The sequence below is a fragment of the Nomascus leucogenys genome, chromosome 2 (genome assembly GCF_006542625.1).
Source record: "Nomascus leucogenys isolate Asia chromosome 2, Asia_NLE_v1, whole genome shotgun sequence".
Lineage (NCBI taxonomy): Eukaryota > Metazoa > Chordata > Mammalia > Primates > Hylobatidae > Nomascus > Nomascus leucogenys.
This window is the reverse complement of record NC_044382.1, coordinates 156,108,584-156,131,439: the sequence shown is the minus strand read 5'-3', so window position 1 is coordinate 156,131,439 and position 22,856 is coordinate 156,108,584. Positions and strand designations below refer to the sequence as shown.

General features: G+C 55.2%; 1 protein-coding gene across 12 annotated transcripts; it reads right to left on the bottom strand.

Annotated features, from left to right (window-relative positions):
- Window positions 1-3,497: 3,497 nt before the first annotated feature.
- Window positions 3,498-22,848, bottom strand: DEF8 (differentially expressed in FDCP 8 homolog). 12 transcript variants are annotated; one of them, XM_030821037.1, is made up of 13 exons: window positions 22,610-22,848; window positions 22,192-22,327; window positions 17,370-17,503; window positions 16,485-16,582; window positions 13,745-13,894; window positions 12,209-12,350; window positions 10,469-10,633; window positions 9,686-9,813; window positions 9,425-9,538; window positions 8,076-8,156; window positions 7,231-7,371; window positions 6,966-7,075; window positions 3,498-5,694 (listed from the first exon to the last, which is right to left on the bottom strand). In XM_030821037.1, the coding sequence occupies exons 1-13, from the start codon at window positions 22,704-22,706 to the stop codon at window positions 5,592-5,594; spliced, it is 1,599 nt and encodes a 532-aa protein (XP_030676897.1). In that variant the 5' UTR covers window positions 22,707-22,848; the 3' UTR covers window positions 3,498-5,591. The 12 variants fall into 12 exon arrangements, 11 of the variants coding, with proteins under 11 accessions (XP_030676897.1, XP_030676936.1, XP_004087524.2 ...); XM_030821076.1 differs by having other exon boundaries at window positions 7,231-7,320; XM_004087476.3 differs by having other exon boundaries at window positions 22,192-22,288.
- Window positions 22,849-22,856: the final 8 nt, after the last annotated feature.

Below are 22,856 nucleotides of genomic sequence, written 5' to 3'. Positions count from 1 at the left end.
TCATGAATGGTTCACTTACTTTTTTTGCCGTTGAAAAATACTGTGCCCAAAATAATCTCACCAACAAAGCATTGCTCATACTAGACAGTGCGTCATGCCACCCTGTAAATTGGAGCGATCTTTCTGATAACTAAGAGTAGAGTACCTTCAGGCCAGGCGCGGTGGCTCACGCCTGTAATCCCAGCACTTGGGGAGGCCGAGATGGGCGGATCACCTGAGGTCAGGAGTTCGATACCAGCCTCAACATGGAAAAACCCCGTCTCTACTAAAAATACAAAATTAGCCGGGCGTGGTGGTGCAGGCCTGTAATCACAGCTACTCGGGATGCTGAGGCAGGAGAATTGCTTGAACCTGGGAGGCATAGGTTGTGGTGAGCTGAGATCGCCCCATTGCACTCCATCCTGGACAACAAGAGTGAAACTCCGTCTCAAAAAAAAAAAAGAGTACAACAACAAGAGTAGAATACCTTCATGACAGTACAACTGACTCAATCCAGCTCATGTGTCAAGGTGTAGCCTCTACCTTCAAAGCTCATTATCTGAGAGGGACTTTTGAGCACATCCTAGAAGCAACAGATGGTGAGGATACAGCTATGATCAGGGAATTTTGGAGAAACTACAGCATCATAGATGCTGTGGACATGGCCATCGCATGGGAGGAGCTCAAACCAGCACTAATGAACAGAGTGTGGAAGAAGATTTGGCCTGAGTGTGTTCAGGCCCAGCGTTTTTGCCAGGCAGATAACATTGCACAGCTTCAAAAAAACATTATGACCCTTGCCAGAAATGTGGCCTTTGAAGAGGTTGCTGAGGCTGCTGTGGACCAGTTGCTGCAGTCCCATGAAGAAGATCTTTCAAATGAGGAACTGATGCGGCTGGAACAGGAGCCGGCAGTGGGGGAGGAGGAGAGGGAAGATGGTCCCTGGGCGCTGTGGCAGCTAACCACAGGAAGACTGCAGGCAGCCCTCTCACATTCTGAGGCTGGCTTGCAGGTCCTTGCTAGTAACAGCCGTAGGGATGACTGGAGACTGGGAGGTTCCAGAGCAATCAATGATGCAATAAACTGCTACCAGGAGCTGTGCAATGAGAAAAAGCGCCACTCAAAACAACTCTGTTAGGTCATTTTTCAATGTGTGTAACCAAAAGTTAATCAGAATAAAGAAGAAGCACCATGATGACCTCAACAGTGGAGGCCCAGCCAGGCCTCCCTGCTCTGTGCTGTTTGACATCCCTGGAAACCTTGCTGTTGGTATTTCCGTTTTGATACTTGAGAGCATCAAATTTTGTCATTAAAATGTTATTTAGATATATGCTTTTCTTTTGTCATTAAAAATTTATTTACATATATGCTTTTAAAAGCTCATATATGGCCAGGCGCCATGGCTCACACCTGTAATCCCAGTACTTTGGGAGGCTGAGGCGGGTGGATCACGAGGTCAGGAGATCGAGACCATCCTGGCTAATATGGTGAAACCCCGTCTCTACTAAAAATACAAAAAATTAGCCGGGCGTGGTGGCAGGCGCCTGTAGTCCCAGCTACTCGGGAGGCTGAGGCAGGAGAATGGCATGAACCCAGGAGGCGGAGCTTGCAGTGAGCCGAGATCGCACCACTGCACTCCAGCCTGGGCGACAGAGCGAGGCTCCGCCTCAAAAAAAATAAATAAAATAAAAGCTCATATATGTATAAGAATCGCCAGGAAAACTTTTTTTTCTTTGAGACAGGGTTTCGCTCCATCATCCAAGCTAGAGTGCAGTGACACAATCTTGGCTCACTGTAGCCTCGACCTCCAAAGCTGAGGCAATCCTCACACCTCAGCCTCTGGAGTGTTGGGACTACAGGCACATGCCACCACCCCCAGCTAATTATTTTGGTAGAGAAGGAGTCTGTATGTTGCCCAGGCTGGTCTGGAACTCCTGGGCTCAAGTGATCCTCTAGCCTGGACCTCCAAAAGTGCAGGGATTAAAAGTATGAACCACCATGCCCAGCAGAAAACGTTTTTTAAAAAAGAAAAATTGAGGTCGGGCACAGTGGCTCACGCCTGTAATACCAGCACTTTGGGAGGCCGAGGCGGGAGGATCACAACAAGGTCAGGAGATCGAGACCATCCTGGCTAACACGGTGAAACCCCATCTCTACTAAAAAAATACAAAAAAATGGCCAGGCACGGTGCTCATGCCTGTAGTCCCAGCATTTTGGGAGGTCGAGGTGAGCAGATCATGAGGTCAGGAGATCAAGACCATACTGGTTAACACAGTGAAACACCGTCTCTACTAAAAAATACAAAAAAAATCAGCTGGGTGTGGTGGCAGGCACCTGTAGTCCCAGCTACTAGGGAGGCTGAGGCAGGAGAATAGCGTGAACCTGGGAGGCGGAGCTTGCAGGGAGCCGAGATCGCGCCACTGCACTCCAGCCTGGGCAACAGAGTGAGACTCCGTCTCAAAAAAAAAAAAAAAAAAAATTAGCCGTGCGTGGTGGTGGGCGCCTGTAGTCCCAGCTACTCGGGAGGCTGAGGCAGAAGAATGGCATGAACCTGGGAGGTGGAGCTTGCAGTGAGCCAAGATCACACCACTGCACTCCAGCCTGGGCAACAGAATGGGACTGCGTCTTAAAAAAAAAAAAAAGAAAAATTGCAAAGGGGAGACTAGCCCTTCCAGATGTTAAAACCTAGATGAAATGAGTATTAATGTGACCATATAAAAATGTAAGCAAAGTAAAACTTTGCCATAGGAAAGAAAATAACACAAAGTCAAATGGCAATTCACAAGGAAAATATTTACATCTCACAAATAACAGGCTAGTATTGCCAATATGTGAGAAACTCAGAAGATTAAGAAGAAAAAAATACCAAGAACCCAGTCGAAAAAATAGGCACATAATTCATAAATAAATTAGATCCTGAAACATGAAAAGTTTGACCTCAATCATGATTAGAGAAATGCAAATTAAAATGACAAAGATACTTTTCTCACACTGCATTGAAAGGTATGACAACACCATCTGCTGTCGAGGCTATAGGTAATGGGCACTGTCATACACTGCTGGTGGGAGTGTCCTTCTGGAAGGACACTGGACACTAAAAAATCGATGCCTGGCTGGGCGCCTTGGCTCATGCCTGTAATGCCAGCACTTTGGGAGGCCGAGGCAGGTGGATCACCTGAGGCCAGGAGTTTGAGACCAGCCTGGCCAACATGGTAAAACCCCATCTCTACTAAAAATTCAAAAAATTAGCTGGGCATGGTGGCGTGCACCTGTAGTCCCAGCTACTCAGGAGGCGGAGGCTGGAGAACAGCTTGAGCCCAGAGACGTTCAACACGTCTGTGTGACACCACCACAGGTAGTTCTCCCAACCAATCAGGACATGTTACTTCGCCTCATACCAGATTACGTTCAACCCCATTGGATGGCAAAGGCTGTCTTCTCTAAGCCGGCAAATGACTTGTATGTCAACAGACCAATTTCTCTTACTTTGTCCCCAATTCACCACACACACACCAGGCTAAAGGACATACATTTAATGAGACAGTGACAGCAGCATTGTTACCACTGGGCATCCCTCAGGCCACCTTGGTCCCACGCTGTGGGACCACCCACGTGTGGTCTTCCACGAGGTACTGGCGGCACCGGGCTCTTCCTGCTGTGCTACGGACCCACAGAAAGACCCATACGTGATTCTGTTTACAGACTGTGTCACCCAGAAGGGGCAGGTGGGGGAGATGCTGGGTGGCAGGTAAAAATAAAAGGGGTCCAACCCTTTGTCTAGCAAATACCAGCACAGTTTTTCTATGGACACAGTGATTTGTAACTTGAATAATGTGAAGTTGATTACACAGATTTCAGAATAGCTAATATCCATATGACAGAAATGTGATGCATTCATGAGACGTGTGCAGACTTTGGGGTGCTGGGAAACAGCATTTGGCCTTTAACCCCCTCCTCAGCCCCAAAGAGGAAGGGGAAGCAGGGCAGGAACCCACACTGTTGATCCAACCTCACATCACACTCTCTAAAGGACTCCGACATGTTCCCTGCTCACCGTTCCACCTGAGGTAGGTCAGTACCCCTGCCCCCATTTTCCAGATGGGGAAACCGAGGCAGAGCAGACAGTAAGAACCTTGCCTAAAGCCACCACGGTGGGGAGAGGACTCCATCCCCTTCCTGATGGCGCAGGGCAAAGAGGAGACCCTGCCGTCTCTCCCACTCCTGGAATGAGCCAGTGAGCCGGGCAGCCTTTCTGCTGAGGTGTCTCCTCTTGGGTTTCCTGGTCAAAGGGGACAAATATCCAAGCAGTGGCATTCTCTGCCCTCTGCCCACCACCGTGTGTGCCAACCATGTGCACCAACAGCCAAGCACAGTCCAGGGTGTGGGGGAAAAGGACGGACAGGAGCGCCCCCACTGCCCAAGGCAGAAGGCTGGGAAGCCACGTCCTGACACGTCCTCTCCTGAGGCCCCTCGTGGACCGCAGCTTCTGTAAAGTGCAAACACCAAAGCCAAGTGTCCCCCCACCCAGAGCTATAGGTTTCCTCTGCTGTCCAGGGGCCTCTGTCCTGTGGAGTGAGGGACCTCCCACACGCCCCTGCCCTGATCTTCCTGAATGGGCTCAGTCGAGCGAATACTCTCAGCTCTTGACCTCAGGCCCCCAAACAAAAGGCCAGTGGCTGGTCATTTCTGAGCTATCTGGAGCCCTCCACAGGCAGCAGAACAGAGCTCCTCAGGCAAATCTGGTTCCAAGAAATGCCACCAGACCACTGCAGGATCCCATCGCCTAACTGGAACCTCCCCAGAGCGCACAGTCCCTGCACCACACCTGGAGGCCAGGACACCCTCCTCAGGCTGGGGCCACGGCCTCCTAGCTTGGAGCACCAGGAAAGGTGGGCTGGGCCAAGGCAGGAGCACCCAGCAGGGAAAAGCTCCATGGCCCCCTTCCCTGCTGTTGTACAGAAACAGGTAACCCCACTGGACTGACCACCCTATGAGGCCTTTGAACCTCAGGCCAGGGAGAGGCAGGTCTACAGGTGACAACTGTGAACAGCCCCAGCTGGGGACAACCAGAAATCCCCAAGGCGACGAGTGGCTGAAAGGGATGGAGCCTCCAGACAGAGCCGAAACCCCACGGCAGGTGACTCGGCCCTTGGCTGGGTGTTTGCAGCCGCATCCGTAGGTGTTATCAACACTCCTCTGAAGCTCTCTCGGGGTCTTGGCCTGATGAGTTTCCAGGGTGGCCAGGACGGGGGCTGTGGAATCTCTAGGCCCGGATGCCCTGGTCCAGGGGTGTGGAGGGCTCTGTGCCATGGGGGAGGTGAAACGTCCCCCCAACTCCCTGCCCATGGAGTTCTGCATTGGGGGAAGGATGGGGGCCACACAAGGACCCCTCACAGCAGCACACCCAGGTGACAGCCAGGTGCGGCCACCCCGAGTCCCAGCAAGCACCTGGGAGACAGCGGGTCTTGACACTGCCCACCCGCTCTGGCCCAGCAGGGGTGCAGGGGTCCAGGGGCCGCACCCCAGGGGTCTCCAGAGCAGAACGAACAACTTGACGTTGGCAGGGCGGGTCCTGGCGGGCCAGGCGGGGTGCCCAGCACCGTTCCTCAGCGCTAGGCCTCCACGTCGGGACCTGGCTCCCGGAAGAGCGACTGCTTCCTCAGGCTGAGCCGGGCACACTTGGGACATGTGGTGGAGTTGTCGTAGTAGCAGTCCCTGGGGACAGAAGCAGGTCGGGGGGCTCTGCACAGGGAACTCCAGCACTGGATCCCCCCAAGCGTCCTAGGTCAGCTCCTGTCATCCCCTCTACAGCCGTTACCAAACGGCAGAATCGGGGTCTGCACCCAGATGCAAGCGACTGTATGGCCGTGTGCAGAGCGCTTACCGGCGTACAGATGTGGACCTCCAGGGGTCCTCACGTTACCTGCTATCCCCCGGCCACACAGGTCCCCGTTCACACAGCTGAGGGGCTGAGCCAGGAGCCCTCCTCACGATTCCCACCTGTTCCTATCCCACTGTGCCTGGCACCTCCCCTGGCTCCCAAACTGTGTATCACGGCACCCTGGGGCACTGCAGCCTAGTTGAAACTCTTAAACAGAACATAGCAGTAATTATCATCTGTCAGACACTGATCAAACGACCAGCTCGAGCGAGTTCAGTCTCAACCTTAGTCTCTGCCACAGTCCCATCTGTATGACACCATAGGTCTGTAGAGCTGGGATTTCAGCAGTTGCTATGAAAAACAGCAAATTCCAGGCAAAAATCAGTTACAGAAACTGGGGGGAGTGTCCATCTGATTCCAGGTCTGGAAGATGTGTGGGGCCCAAAAGGTGTACCCATATCATTAGTAAGTAATCATACTTACTGAAGAATGAAATTAGAATATTTTTCTTCTAATTTGTGTATATTATTTTTCCAAGAGCCACTCAATCTTTAGGATATAAATACTTATAAAGTTGTTTGAACATAAATATTTTTCCCTGTTGGTCTAGCGGCAAGGAAAAAAACGCGAGAGCATAAGTACTTAATAAATCAAAGTGTTAGGAATTTCTTTGGCTTAGAAACACTTTGAAAAAATCACTGAGACATTAAAGGGTGGCAGGAACTGTAAGTTTGGGAATCTCTCGCCTACACTAACCCTGAAAGAGTGACTTCAATCCTAGTGGAGAAAGGGAGCAGCTGGGATGCTGTGAACACTTCCAAGACCAAGCTGGAGTTTCAGGGGCTGGTCCGGGAGGGACCTGGGAAGGGGCAGCCCCCTCATCCCCCGGGTGCTGCTCCTAAGGGAACTTCTCATTTCGTCACAGACATCAGGGTCTGACTTCATATCTCAGGGTCAGCAAAGACCCAAAGAGTCTTTACGTCTCCCCTCTCTCGGGGAACAGTACCAGCTCCCACGGCATCACCCTACGGGAGGCCAAGGGGCAGCTCCCCAGAGGACAGGGCAGAGCCCCAGCCCCTGAGTGCAGGGCCCAGGCCACACCCACCTGTGGAAGACGGCGGAACAGTCGGCGCACACAGACGTGTGGCTGTCGAACGGGAACAGCACATCGCCCTCTCTGCAGAGCTCACACACGAAGCCCTTGGCCTGGCACCGCTGGGGGGAACAGTGTGGGGTTGGGGCATGGGCACGTCAGTGCCAACTCCTCTGGGCACTCCGAGGCCTAGGACACACTGGGCTGGGCTGCTTCTCCTGCCAATCCCCCCTCAGGGGTGGGGTTGGAGAAGAGCGGCCCTCGGGCAGAGCCCCACCTCGCAGTCCAGCTTGATGTGCTTGGCGAAGAGCGTGTGGATCTCGGTGAGTGAGCAGCCCAGGCGGCCGGCATGCACATCCAGGAGGTCCTGGACAGAGTACATCTCGTCGTTCTCCACAAAGTGCTGCCGATCCTGGAGCTGCCAAGTCCCAGCAGCCGTGACCCCCTGCACCGGGGAGGGCCCCTCCCACTGCCCACCCATGGTCGCTGCAGTGGTCAGGGCCCAGGTGCTCACAGAGAAACGAGCTACACAAGGGTCTGGGCCCCAGGAGTAGAATCCAGGAGCCCCAGGAAGCCGACAGGGGAAGATGGACTCGGGCCACGTTTCCTGACCTGTGTAACCCCGCCCTCCACTGCCCGATGCAGCCCCTCCCAGCCACACTGCATCCCCGCATTCCCCACCCTTCCTTCTCTATCTTGTCACAGAGTTCACCACCCCAACACACAACTGATTTTTCTTGTCTTCCCTACTTGAAAGGCACTAAGGGCAAGCATTCCTGCCTGCTTCGTTCACTGCTCCAGAATCTGCAACATCTGTATCTGTTGAACAATAATTAGACGAACCTTGAAAACTGTGTTTTGTGGTCAACCTGCCTGAGAGGGCTGGGCTGGACCCACCTCATGCAGATTCACATAAAGGCTGCAGGGTTTCCCAAACGGAACTAACTGGAGAACTCTTTTGTGGGTATAACACCTGTTTGCTTTGTTCCTTGGGACCGTGGTGAGGAGACCTTCTGCTAAAGGCACTCCATGCACAAGCTGTCTGGAAAAGACCTGAGCCTGAGGTGCCTCACCGCCCTGGCTGCGCTACCCATCGGGGGCCAGTCCTGCTGGCAGTCTGACCTGCAGCAACAGACGAGCCTCCATGGCCTCCCTGCAAGTGATGAAGTACGGCTTCATGAGCAGAATGTCCTGGCGCAGCTTCTGCAAACAAGGCGGGAGCAGGCAGGCCGCCTCAGCCAGGACAGGACTGCCCCTGTATGGGCCTCACAGGGAGCCCTGCTCACAGGCGTCTCGCCTCACACCCGGGGCCACGGCAGGGCCAGGAGGGGCTGGTTCCCCACGAAGGGCCGAGATCTGAGTGCTTCACCAAAACCCAAAATCACAGCTCCCAGGCTGGGCAAGACCAGGAGGCTCACTTACCATGGCCCAGAAAACCCTCCCTTCCCTCTGCCCTCACCCGGCCCCACAGGCACACAACTGTCTGGGGACCAGCAGCCTCCGGACCAAGCCAAACTTCCAGAGAAATCCCAGCTGCCTCCCCAGCCCTGGCCTTGGCAACTCAACTTGCTGCCACAGTCTCCTCCTGGGTAAAATGGGAACTGACTCCTTTCACTACCTCGCGTGAGACGCCATCACGTCCTGCCAGGACTGCAGCTCCCGTCTGCCCTCGGCTCCCGCCCTACCTCCTGCCTCACCGCTGGCTAAGAGAGTGGCCACCAGCCATGCACAGCCATGGAGCACCTCAAAGTGGCTGCTGTGTGGTGAGATTTAGCAGAGGATACATGCTGGAGCCAAAGACATGGCACAAAAAAGAAAAAGAATGTAAATATCTCAAAAATGTACATTGATTTCATGTTGAAATAACATTTTGCATATATTGGGCTAAATAAAATATACTATTAACATTAACTTCATTTGTTTCTTTTTACTTTTTTTTGAGACAGTGTTTCGCTCTTGTTGCCCAGGCTGGAGTGCAGTGACGCGATCTCGGCTCACAGCAACCTCAGTCACCCGGGTTCAAGTAATTCTCCTGCCTCAGCCTCCTGAGTAGCTGGGATACAGGCGCACACCACCATGCCCGGCTAATTTTGTATTTTTAGTAGAGATGGGGTTTCACCATGGTGGTCAGGCTGGTCTCAAACTCCTGACCTCAAGTGATCCACCCACCTCGGCCTCAAAAGTGCTGGGATTACAGGTGTGAGCCACCGTGCCCAGTTCTTTTTACTTTTTTAACGTGGCTATTACAAAATTTAATATTGTGTTCACACCTGGCATCAGATCACTACTGGACACGGCTCCAGCACCTTCATCCAAAGGGGCAGCCACGGCGCCCGGCTCACCCTAAGCAGGTGGCCTCCCTCCTCTGCTCAGAACCTCCCACGGCCCAGAGGAGAAGAGGGTACTGGCCCGGCCCTAGGACCCATCGGACACAGCGCCCCTGCCCCCAACTTCCACAGCCCCAGCCTCACGCGAATCTCCACCAGCTCCTCCACGTAGTTGAACAGCAGAGGGTTGATCTCCCGGAGCCTGAGCACGGGCCGAGACACCATCAGCGCCAGGTAGCGCATGCTGCAGCGAGAAACCTGCCAGGCACGGCCGGGCGACACCTCTCACACCCACCCAGGGCCCGCGCAGCCAGCAGCACCCACCCAGGGGTACACCGGCTCCACACCCCAACCCCCTTTCTGCTCTCCCTCCCCAGGGGGACGCCCCCACCTTCCAACCCCCACCTTTCGAGGCTCAAAGTCCCAGTTGTGTACAACGCGTGCAGGAATGACAGCCAGGTCGTTCCAGTGGCAATGGCTGCAGTAGTACTGGCCGGTGTAGTCGCACTGCCTGGCCTCACTGGGCACACCCCCTGCAGGGTCAGAGGGGCCATGAGTGTCCCTGCCTCACCAAAGCCCCACACAGTTTTCCAGCCTCCTGGTCTGTCCTCCCATGGACCACAGCCCTCGGGGAGACAGCCAGCCAGGCCAAGGGCTCCCTCCTGACTCGTCCTATCCTCAGCCGGAAGACCTCAGGTGGTCCCAGGGTCTCACTGACCTGTTTTCTTATCCGTAAAATGGGATATAAACAGGGCCTCACTGTAGGACTGAGGCAGGGACTCCATGAATTAACAACCCCAGCTCTCTAGAAAGAGGAGCTGACGCACATGTGCACATCTGCACGACAGCGTGTACTTCTCTCTATACCCCATCTATGAGGCTTTCCGTGCCGTGTGACTTCTCCCTAGTCCCCAGCTATGAGGCTTTCACACGGGGAGGCGGAGGCCTGGTCCCAGCCCTCCAGGTACTCCTCAGTGAAGTGGAACGGAATGGATGGAACCTCAGTTTGCTTCAGTGAGAACTGAAAAAATGGCAGCAATGGACCCTTGTCACTTCCTAAGGTTAACATGCAGGGACTGCCCCAGGCCCTCACTCAGCTGTCGGACTTGCATGCCCTTACACACCTGAGCACCCGGCTCCCCGCCAGGAACGGCTCCCTCACCCTCTTCTCTCCCTGCCACCACTCACGCAGAGAGATGGGCGCCCGGCACTCAGCACAGCGGTAATCCTGGCTGTCCAGCCCTGTCTCAGGGCAGATGTTCAGTTCGTATTCAGCTTGGTGGCTGACTTTGGAGCTCACACAGGGCTTGGAGATGAGGTTCAAGCACTTGCTGTGACAGCGGTAATAACACCCTAGGGTGGAGGGACACACGCTTCTCAAAAGTGGGAAGGGTGCACCTGCAGCCCAGGCCACCCTCAGCTGGCCTGCCCCCTCCCCGTGGGTTCCATTCTGAGGCCCCGATCAATCTAAGACCTCCTGGCACCAAGGGAGGCCTTAGAACCTCAAGGATCCTGTCCCTGGCCCCTGAGCCATGCCCCAAAGGCGGCCCAGACCTTGTCCTCCAACTTGACTCACGTGTTTGGGGCCAACCTGCCACCCCCACCACCAGACCCAACCTGTCCAAATGTAACCAACGAATCTCCCACCCTCCACCCCATGCCCCTCAGCTTCCCCACCTCGGTTTCAGCAGCTCCACCCTTTAAACATCATGAGTTATCCTGACGGGTTTCTATCTCTCTTTTTGTTGTTGTTTTTGTTTTTGTACTTTTTAAGAGACAGGGTCTTGCTGTTGCCCAGGCTGGAGTGCAGGCATGCAACCAGAGCTCACTGCAGCCTGGAACTCTGGGGCTCAAGCGATCCTCCCATCTTTGCATCTGAAAGCCCTAGGATTACAGGTGTGAGCCACCGCACCCAGTCAGACTATTTTCTCATCTGTTACATTCCGTTTCCAAACCTTCAGCTGGCACTGCACCTAGCTACTCCTCACTCCCACCACCTGCCCCAACCCAATCAGAGTCATCCTCCTCTTCTCAGTCACCTCCCTCTTTAGTCCAAGCTCTATCAGCAGCCAGAGTAACCTATTAAAGCTCAAGTATGTCCAGCACCCACTTGTGACCCCCACTGCACTTAAAAGCCCCAGCAACCTCTGAGCCCACCTCCCGCAGACACAGAGCTGCAGCCCCACCTGGCTCTGCTCCTCCTCAAGACACTGGACACATCAACCACACGGCTGCCCCCACCAGAACATTCCTCCAGACATATTCTCTTGGCTTGCTCCCTGGCCTTCAAGTTTTTGCTTAAAATTCACGTGATGCCGGTCAGGCGCGGTGGCTCACGCCTGTAACCCCAGCACTTTGGGAGGCCGAGGCGGATGCAACACAAGGTCAGGAGATTGAGACCATCCTGGCTAACACGGTGAAACCCCGTCTCTACTAAAAATACTAAAAATTAGCCGGGCGTGTTGGCGGGCACCTGTAGTCCCAGCTACTCAGGAGGCTGAGGCAGAATGGCGTGAACCCGGGAGGTGGAGTTGCAGTGAGCCGAGATTGCACCACTGCACTCCAGCCTGGGCGATAGAGCGAGACTCCGTCTCAAAAAAAAAAAAAAAAAAGGTCACATGATGCCTTTACATTCTGCCCTGAAGTCACATTCACTCCACCCTAACACGTGCTAGGTCCTTTCCCTTTTTCTTCATTGTACAAACTAGACACACCATGTAATTCACTAGTTTAATTTCTCATCCAGAACAGCACTGTCCAATGTAGACAGTACAGCTGAGGAAATGCATGTTTAGTTAATTTAACTCTGACTGGCCATGTCTGGCTAGTGGCCACCACACCGGACAGCTCAGATCTGAATGTGAACCCAGCGGAGGCAGGAACTCTGGTCTCTCTCATTCCTCACTCCTTATCTGGGTCTCGGCCCACCTGTGCAGGTGTACCAGGTCTGAATGAGCCCCCAGATGATGGTGTTACACTTGTCACAGGTCTGCTTGACGCTCTTGCTCTTCTCCTTGTAGAAGCGGTGCTCAAGGAGCACTCGGATGTTTGGCTCATCCTCATTGGGGTCCTGCAGTGTGAGTCAGGGAGGGGTCACAGGTGAGATGGGCTGAAGTTCCTTTCCCTTCGCACAAGCCCCTCAACTTATTTCTTCCAGGCACCACTTAGAGCAGAGATTGTCAGTTTCAGCACAATGCCACGTCCCTTTTCTCCCTTTCACAGTAAACAATGATCAGCTGGACAAGGACCACCAAGGTCACATGCTACCTTTCCCAGCATCCCTTGCTACCTTTCCCAGCATCCCTTTCAGCCAGGGGCTGTGTGGGATTGCGCCGGGCCATGGGCATGTGAGCGGGAACGACCCAGCCTCTCTGCCCCTCCTGCTTTTTGCCGGTTAGGTGCAGGGCAATGGAAAAGGAGCCCCTCCCCAACAGCATTAGCTGTCATAGAGGCCCCAGACCACCTATGGGGTTTTTACGTGAGGAAACGAACACATCTTCTCTAAGCCACTATGTTTTGGGGTTTTTTTTGTTACCACCAATTTACCTGTTTCCTAATGAATATTCTACTTTCCATATTCCCAGGGACGCATGAATCAGCACAGGGGACACAGGCCAGCCAGGCCAAAGCACACACAGACCCAAGGCCTGCATCAGGAACATCTGTGGCCTGGGACCCACCACCTTCTTTTGTTGTCACCGTCAAGACACCACCCGTCCTTGTCCATGTGGCTCGCTCACGGAGGAACTCAAGCCACCCGCTTGCTTCAGTGGGTGGGCACACAGCCCAGAACTAGCCAATCAGCCACCGTCATTGGGTCAGTGGGCTGGCACACAGCCCAGAACTAGCCAATCAGCCACCGTCATTGGGTCAGTGGGCGGGCACACAGCCCAGAACTGGCCAATCAGCCACTGTCATTGGCTCAGGGGTGGGCACATGACCCAGAACTGGCCAATCAGTCACTGTCATCGGGTCAGGACTGGCCAATGAAAGGCCTGAGGTTCCTGCTACAATCGCTGTGAAAAGGCAGCTGTCATCTGCACAGGGAGGCTCAGCTCCTGGAAAGCAAGATGTGGTTGCCGGGACCGTCTGTGCCACCACACAGGGAAGGCCTACCTGAGGCTGGATCAGACACAGAAAGTCGAGTTGGGAGACCGCAAGATTCCTGACACTGGAGGATCTTCCAGTCACCAAGCAAATACATTTTTCTTTTCGGCTTAAGCTACTTAGGGTTGAGTTTCTGTTCCTTGCAACAGGAGGGTCTGGGCTAATAGGGAAACCTCTGCAGTGGGGTGAGGGCCCGTCTTCCAACCTGCCTGTCTCGCGCCTTTCCACCTCAGCCCCTGAGGCCGAGAGAGAGAGACCACCGCCTGAGAGGGAGCGAGAGGCTGGCAGGGTCCTCCTGGTTCCACCGCTCTGGCCTCGGCCCCAGGCTGCCCCATGGTGGGGCGGCCCCACACCCACCTTCAGCTCCTGGAGCTTCAGCCGGAGGTGGATGAGTCGCACCACGGCATCCTTCTGCTTCTCCGACTGCTCCGGCAGCTCCAGAATCACCTGCTTGCACTCCTCGATCGCCTGCCGCAGCTGCTGGACGTCAGAGGCCAGGAACAGACCCTGCCCAGGTTGGGGATGGAGGCAGTCAGATGCCCACCCTGCAGGATCTCCCTGTTAAGGCCCATCCGCCGAGACAGGCCCAGAGCAGACCCCGACACCCCTCACCCAGAGAAGGAAACTGAACCCAGAGGGCACCGAGGACTTGCTCAAGGGCAGGGAAGGTGGCAGCACGGCCAAGGTCCGCCTGGTCCTGCGCGTTCCTAGCCCGACCTGTCTGCCCACAGGCCTCTGAAAACCTAACGTTTGAAAGATGCTTTTCAAAAGACAACTTCCTTCTTTGAGAAATCCAGATGCCCTTTTGTTATGTCACTTCACTTACTTCTGAACAGCTTCCTCTTGCAGGAAAGCTAAGGAAGTGACATTTGCTGTCATGAAGGACAGTAAGTGGCCTCCAGCTTAACTGCCAAGCCCAGGCAGATGCCAAGAGCCAGCCCCAGCACCTCCGGCTGCTTTCGCCACATAGCGACCAGGGGCTCACGGCCCAGCAACGGCCCAGGCTCAGAACACTCTGGTGCTCCCGGGGAAAACAGGAGCACGTCTCAGAGCTGGGGAGCCTGGACCCCGCCCTTAGGAGCCATCTTCCTCCTCCAGGCTGCTGGGCTCTGAGACCCAGGCGAAGGGGAGGTGGCACCCTCCCCTCCCCCTTGCAGCTCAGTCTGTGGCCCAAAGGAAGTGCTCAAAATGTTGTAATATACAAAACAAGCTGAGTGCAGTGGGTCACACCTATAATGCTAGCACTTTGGGAGGCCGAGGTGGGTGGATCACTTGAGCTCAGGAGCTTTCGACCAACCTGGGCAAGAAAGCGAGACCCCATGTCTATAAAAAAAAAAAAAAAATTGAAAAATTATCTGAGCATCACAGTGCACACCTGTAGTCTCAGCTAATCGGGAAGCTGAGGTGGGAGGATCGCTTGGGCTCAGGAGGCCGAGGCTGCAGTGAGCCATGATGGTGCCACAGCACTTCACAGCAAGGGCAACACAGTGAGACCTTATCTCAAGAAAAAGGAAAAAAAAAAGATACGAAACACATATATGAAGTCTCTCCCTCTTTTTTTTTTTTTTTTTTTTTTTAGACGGAGTCTCTGTCGCCCAGGCTGGAGTGCAGCGGCGCAATCTCGGCTCACTGCAACCTCCGCCTCCCGGGTTCAAGCGATTCTCCTGCCTCAGCCCCCTGAGTAGCTGGGACTACAGGGGCGCTCCACTACGCGCAGCTAAATTTTTTTTGTATTTTTAGTAGAGACGGGGTTTCAGCATGTTGGTCAGGCTGGTCTTGAACTCCTGACCTCGTGATCCGCCCGCCTCGGCCTCCCACAGTGCTGGATTACAGGCGTGAGCCAGCAGCTCTGGCCCAAATCCTTTCAAAGTTACATTTTAATGTTACCGTAATGTTTCCCTCAAAAGTTGGAGATGGTTTGCATAAAAATAAAAGGTTTTCAAACTTTTTTTTTTTTTTTTTTGAGACGGAGTTTCGCTCTGTCCCCCAGGCTGGAGTGCAGTGGCACAATCTCGGCTCACTGCAAGCTCCGCCTCCCGGGTTCACGTCATTCTCCTGCCTCAGCCTCCGGAGTAGCTGGGACTACAGGCGCCCGCCGCCACGCCCGGCTAATTTTTTTGTATTTTTAGTAGAGACGGGGTTTCACCGTGATAGCCAGGATGGGCTCCATCTCCTGACCTCGTGATCCGCCTGCCTCGGCCTCCCAAAGTGCTGGGATTACAGGCGTGAGCCACCGCACCTGGCCTCAAACTTTTTTAAAAAAATCATTATATCCTCCCCATTTTCTTCTTCAACACAAGTCTTCCATGGAACAAAATACGGAACAAACAAGAGTGGCCGTGTAACACCAACTGGTCAGTAGGAGGCAGACAACGGGCCTCCCCTTGCCTCCCACACCCTGACTCTCGGCAAGTCTACAGGACCTCAAGGACTCCAGAGGGAACCTACTCTCTGCACATTTGCTTCATGAAGACATGGAGCTCAGGATATAGGAGCAGCCCCAGGTTCACGAACCCCAATCCCAGGCTGTCTCCACCTGCCTTCACTCAGGCTCCCAGGGCCCCAGGCTGTCTCCTCCTGCCGTCACTCAGGCTCTGAGGACCCCAGGCTGTCTCCATCTGCCTTCACTCAAGCTCTGAGGGTCCCAGGCTGTCTCCACCTGCCTTCACTCAGGCTCTGAGGGTCCCAGGCTGTCTCCATCTGCCTTCACTCAGGCTCTGAGGGTCCCAGGCTGTCTCCACCCGCCTTCACACAGGCTCCGAGGGTCCCAGGCTGTCTCCACCTGCCTTCACTCAGGCTCCCAGGGCCCCAGGCTGTCTCCACCTGCCTTCACTCAAGCTCTGAGGGCCCCAGGCTGTCTCCACCTGCCTTCACTCAGGCTCTGAGGGTGGGGGTCTATGGTGTCATGCAGGCCTCAGATTCGAAGCCAGGAGCCCTGGCTGAGGTGGGGGCTGCTGAGCCTGACAATGGAGTGAGACTGTACCCCACCTCACAGGATGCTGCCCTGCCACCTGGGAGGGAGTCACAAGGAAACCCTGGCCCTTCCTGCTTTGGGGGTTCCCTCAGTCCCTCTCCCCTCCCAGATCCAAAACCTTACCACAGGGCGGGAGAAGTGGTCCTCAGACAGGCCGAGATCCATCACGCGTTCAGGGCAGCGGAACTCCGGCTCCCCAGGGGGCAGCTCAGGCAGGGCCTCTGGGGGAAGACGGGGACAGGTATGGAGGGTCAGCTGCTACCTCCTGCCTCCCATCCCCTAGGGAGGAGCTGAGATAGCCAGGAGTGGGAAAGGCATTCAGGAAGCCACACAGAAAGGAGGCACTGTGAGAGCCGGGCACCACTCACATCTGCGCACCGTCCAGTTTGCATTCACAGAGGAGCCCATGGCCTTGTGTAGACAGGAAAGAGCCACTCAAAATGAGGAGGTGGAATGATACTCAGTGCTAAAAGTCCTCAAGACAGCATTATAGAAACATCCCATTTCTAAACACCTCATGCACGACCACGGGGACTAGAGAAAAACCACTGAATGGCTATACGGCAAAATCCGCGAACCCCAGTGTCGACTCCAGGCCGCCTCTGCAGCTGCCCCGCTCCGAGCACTCCCTGATGACCTCACCTGCAGTTTCTAAGGCTCACGCCACCCTGACGCCCAGAGCACGTTCCCTCGGCTAACCTCTCCCTCACCAGGTCTCAGCTCTGACCTCAATGAGCAAGTGTTCCCTGAGCACCTCCTATGTGCTGGGCCCCAGGACACAGCAGTGATGGGTCAGGCACAAATCCTGCTCCCAGGAATGTGAATTCTAGTGGGGACAAAGAAACAAACCACAGAACCACAGAAAAGATGGGAAAAAGAAAAGAGCCGGCAAGGTGCCAGCTCCGTGGGAAGCCAGGGCTGCGCAGGAGGCAGCAGGAAGAAAGGAGGGGTCCACGTAAGCGGTCAGAGACCTGCCCAGCTCCCACCCTGACTCCCACCAGCACCCACCTTCAGGAGTGACGTCCGGGGCCTCCTCCCCAGGGCCCTGCTCGTGCTGCCTCGGCCCAGACTGCTTGTTGAAGGGGTTGAGGTGGGCCCGCCGGAACCGGGCCAGCTTCTCATCATATTCCATAGCATCCCACCTGAGGGCCAGGCAGGGCCAGGATGAGTCCCCAGGTACCAGGCTCACCACAGACCACCCCCTTTCCCCAACCACACTGGGGTGTGTGGGGTGAGGCTGGCCTTTCACTTCCCTAAAGTGGGTAGTCCTCACACCACAGGCTTGATCTTCAACCTTTTCCTGAAACACCTCAGCTGCCTCCTGCCCAGGCCCCCACTGGTGGCGTCCCCTTGGAAAGAGCTCACGGTGACAATGAGGGTCCCACGAGGGCACGTGGCCCATCCGAGGGGCCCAAGCTCCCTGCCTCCCAGCACGGGGTCCTCTGGCCCGACGTTGCAGAGCTCCAGTCCTAGAGCCACCTATGGGACCCTCTCTGGGCCTCAGCCCCAGATACTCACTCAGCCCCGCTCTAGCTTGCTATCCACCTGCTATGTGAGACAGACCTCCCAGAAGCGTGTTCCTCCTTCCTGGGCCCCAACCAAAGGTGCTTTCTTGTCAGAGCACCCTGAAACCACAGCCCCTGTCTCAAGACTCGGGGTTGGACACTTGGGGACAGTGCCAGGGCCCATTCCTGCTCTGCCACATGTGAGCGAGTAGGGCCCACCTTCCCCATGCCCAGGAGTGGGGGATCTTGGGAGGATTCCCTGCCAGCACACACAGAATGCATCCAGACTCTGTGGCCTGGGTTCTGATCCTGTGATGAGCAACACGAACTGAACCAGGCCCACGGCTCTGTGTCTCAGGAGCCCAGGAAACAGGCAGGAGGGGCCTAGTTCTCCACGTGGCAGAAGCTCAGGATCAAGAACTGCTCTTTCCCCACCCGGAGGCTCAGAAAACTGCAGAACACACAGGACTGATGGCTCCTGGCAGGGAGGAAGGGACTTTGGTTGGGGTGGGAGTAGAGGCAGTTGGCATCCAGCCCTCCCACTTAACTTCCTGGGCCACATTCCTTAGCCTCCCTGCCTGCACTTCCCCATCCATAATGGGCCATTGTGAGAGTGAAATGAGTTAACAGAGACTAAGCACAAAGTAAGCTCGCTGTAAGGTCTGTTGATGTTATAGGAAGGCGGAGATGTGTTTTTAAAGTTGTTCAGTAACTGCAACAGTGTTAGTTATGCTTTCACCACACCTGTCACAGTCTGAAATAATTCACAATTATAATAAACAATCCCATGATTTATCCTCTGTCCCCTCTCCCAAAAGAAAGAGAGCTGAGCCCAGAGGGGACGGCCCTGCTCAGGGTCACACTGTGGCCTGGGGGAACTGGGATTTGAACTAATTCCCTCACTGGCAGTGGGATAAGGAGGCCACCCCAACCCCACATGGCTGCCCTGCAACTGGGCAAGACTCCACACCACCTATGGGACCTGTCCTGCCTGTTGTGCCTGTGGGGCAGGAGTGTGGGTTGGGCACCTGCACGCCAGCCTGAAAGGACCCAGCACCCATGGACAGGCTGCCCGTGGACCCAAACAGGGAGGCAGCGGGAAGAGACAGGGGGCGTGAGTGGGCCCCAGTCCCACCTCTTTCCCTTATTACCTGATGACTTTGGGTGAGTCACGGAGTCAGAGGCGGCCACCCGGTGCCAGCACCTCCCCAGTCTCCCAGGGAGCACCCAGGACACAGGAGAAATCAGGCTGCCCCAACATCACTCCTCCTTCTTCCTGAATGAGGAGCCTCATTTTTGTTTGTCACATAACTTCCCAGCCTCCCCAGCAGATAGACCTGGTAAGGTGACTGTTCTGACTGCCTCGGCTTGAGAAGATCAGGCAGATCTGAGCAGCTCTGGGCTCCTGGCTTCACTGACATACACAAGTCCTTAGCCCTTCCATCCACCCCAGGAAGTACGTGTTCTCCCTGATTTATAGGCAAGAAGAGGGAGAACCAGAGACTAAATCAGGGCTATCTGAAAATAACAGTAATGGGCCAGGCGTGCTAGCTCACAGCTAAAATCCCAGCACTCTGTAAGGCCAAGGCAGAAGGACGGCATCAGGCGAGGCCCAGTGCAGTGAGGACCTATCTCTATTAAATTTTATATAAACATGGGCCGGGCGCGGTGGCTCACGCCTGTAATCCCAGCACGTTGGGAGGCCGAGGCGAGCGGATCACGAGGTCAGGAGATCGAGACCATCCTGGCTAACACGGTGAAACCCCGTCTCTACTAGAAATACAAAAAATTAGCGGGGCGTGGTGGCGGGCGCCTATAGTCCCAGCTACTCGGAGAGGCCGAGGCAGGAGAATGGCGTGAACCCGGGAGGCGGAGCTTGCAGTGAGCGGAGATGGTGCCACTGCACTCCAGCCTAGGCGACAGAGCCAGACTCCATCTCAAAAAATAAAAATAAAAAAATTTTTTTACATAAATATGTATGTGTGTGTATATACATATGAGAAAAAAGAAAAGAAAGACTTCTGAGAATTGTCCTTAAAGGTAGGGGCTGCCCCTCTTCAGCCGTCCCTGTCTCCTGCTGCCTGGAATGCAGATGTAAAGGCTGGAGCTGGAACAGCCACACTGGGGAGAGTGACATGATTGCAGGGGACTCCACCTGAGCCCTGAGCTGCTCACAGCCAGGCTTCGTTCAAGTGAGAGAAACACGATATCCCCACCAGTGTTATGGGGCGAGGTTTTTGTCTCTTGCAGCCAAAATAGATTCTGACTGAAAGGCCGAGCTCGGTGGCTCACGCCTGTAATCCCAGCACTTTGGGAGGCAGAAGTGGACGGATCACCTGAGGTGAGGAGTTTGAGACCAGCCTGGCCAACCTGGTGAAACCCCATGTGCTGAAACCAAAAATACAAAAATTAGCCGGGCGTGGTGGTGGGCATCTGTAATCCCAGCTACTTGGGAGGCTGAGGCAGGAGAATCGCTTGAACCCAGGAGGCGGAGGCTGCAGTGAGCTGAGATTGAGCCACTGCACTCCAGCTTGGGTGACAGAGTAAGACTCCATCTCAGAAAAAAAAAAAAAAAAAAAAAGATTCTGACTGATGATCCCAATAGTTGGACGGTAACAAGACAGACACGCCCAACTTGAATCCCAACTCTGCCAGCTCCTAGCTCTGTGACCTTGAGTAAGTGGATAAACCTTTCTCTGCCTCCATTCTCCCATGTCTCAAATGGGGATTACAACAGTACCATACAGGGTTGTTGTCAAGATTAAAGTAGTTAATACTAAGTTCAGAGAACACTGGCCAGCACATAGTAAGCACCCAATAAATACTGATTACAACTTATTACCTTTTTTTTTTTTGAGATGCGTGTTGCTCTGTCACCCAAGCTGGAGTGCAGTGGTGCGATCACAGCTCACTGCAGCCTCAAACTCCTGGGCTGAAGGGGTCCTCCCATATTAGCCTCCCAAGTAGCTGGAACTCCAGTGTGTCACCATGCTCAGCTAATTTTTTTTAACTTTTTGTAGAGACAGAGTCTCACTCTGATGCACAGGCTGGTCTCCAACTCCTGGCTTCAAGCAACCCTCCTGCTTCTGCCTCCCAAATTGCTGGGATTATAGGTGTGAGCTACCATGCCTGGCCTATTACTGTTATTTTTAAGAATCAGGGCCGGGTGTGGGTGGCTCACTTTGGGAGGCTGAGGTGGGTGGATCACTTGAGGTCAAGAGTTCAAACCAGCCTGACCAACGTGGTGAAACCCCGTCTCCACTAAAAACACAAACAAATTAGCTGGGCATGGTGGTGCAAGCCTGTAATCCAGCTACTTGGGAAGCTAAGGCAGGAGAACTGCTTGAACCTGGGAGGTGGAGGTTGCAGTGAGCCCAGATTGTGCCATTGCACTCCAGCCTGGGCAACACAGCAAAACTCCATCTCAAAAAAAAAAAAAAAAAAAAAAATCACCCCTGATTTAGACTCTGGTTGTCCATTGTCTTGCCTATAAATCAGGGGGAACACCTACTTTCTGGGGTGAAGGGAAGGGCTAAGGACTTGTGTATGATGTCAGTGAAGCCAGGAGCCCAGAGCTGCTCAGAACAGACTGGCACTGTCGTCACATATGGTGACCAGCCCAGGAAAAAGGGTGCAGGAACTATGCCTGGGGGGGCCCCTGGAAACCTCCTGGTGTTTAAAACACGGCCAGAGGAGCGGCAAGGCAGGCACGCTGGCAGGGACACCTCTGTTCTGCTCAGCAGCTGTCCTCTAGGCGACCAGCTCCCCTCTGGGCTGTGAAAAAAGGCATCTTTCATTTGCCTATTTACTAAGAGTCAGTGTCAGCCCCAGGCCTGGCGCATGGGCAGGGGATGACTGAGGGGAGGCCTTTGGCCTCGCAGCCTTAGCTTCTGCTCACACACTGACCTGGGGATGCTGGCGGCGGTGGACTCTGAGCAGAACGCCAGCCTGCCCCTCTCACCAGGCTCACCCCACCAGTTCTGCACCCAGATGTGGGACTTGGCCTCAGAAAGGAGCGGGCCGGAAGTGGAAGAGCAAAAGCAAGAGGTCTGGCCACCCCCTGCCCCTCTCTAGAGCCCACTGCTCTCATCGGGGAGGACTCCACAACTTAGCAATGAAAGGAAACCAAAGCAAGCCGGCGGGGTGCCCGGGCACGGGGGGACCCTGGGCTGAAGCTCAGGACACTCGGGATGCATGGACCTGGCCTCCCGCGTCCTGCCCGCGGTGTGACCCCCGGGAAGTGGTGTCATCACTGCAGCTGCCACCCCGAGAACCTGAGAAGTCACCCCGGTGTGCGCAGTCAATAGCGTCCTGTCTGCCCATACCTGGATCGCCTGCCAGGGCCCAGGGGCTCGCAGGGACAGGACGGCCATTCCTCTAGGGCTGCTTGCCACGGAAGCCTGGCCGTGGGTTCGCCACCTGCTGCAGGGAGAAGCCACCCCAGGACTGTGCCTCCCCCACCTGCCACACCCGCAGGAGCTCGCTGGGTCTCCCGGGCTCCTCGGGGGGCAGATCTCTCCCACCCGCCCATTCCACAGACGGGGAAACTGAGGCTCGGAGCAGCCCAGGAGGGGGGTACGGCCACGCGGGTCCCCTGGACCGCCCGGGAGCCCCGCACGCAGCTCGCGTGGACGCCGGAGCAGCCGCGGCGTCCCCGGGGTGGGGCGGCCGAGGTCTCGAGGCCCCTGCGCCGGGCGAGCCGCCCTCCCAGCCCCGGCCCCCGCCAGCCCCGGCCCCGCTCACCTGACCGCCGCCGCGCCGCCTCGCATCTGCCCGGCCTCCCGGCTGCGCTGGATCCAGCCCGGCGCCCGCTGCTGCCGCCTGCGGCGCGGAGGCTCATGGCACCTGGGCCCGGCTGTTCCACCCGCCTGAGCCGGGGCTGCGCGTCCTGGGTTTCCTCTCATCACCAAAGGCCTGGCTGAAATCCAAGCCACAACACGTTTAAGAAAAATGGGTGGGCCGGGCGCGGTGGCTCACGCCTGTAACCCCA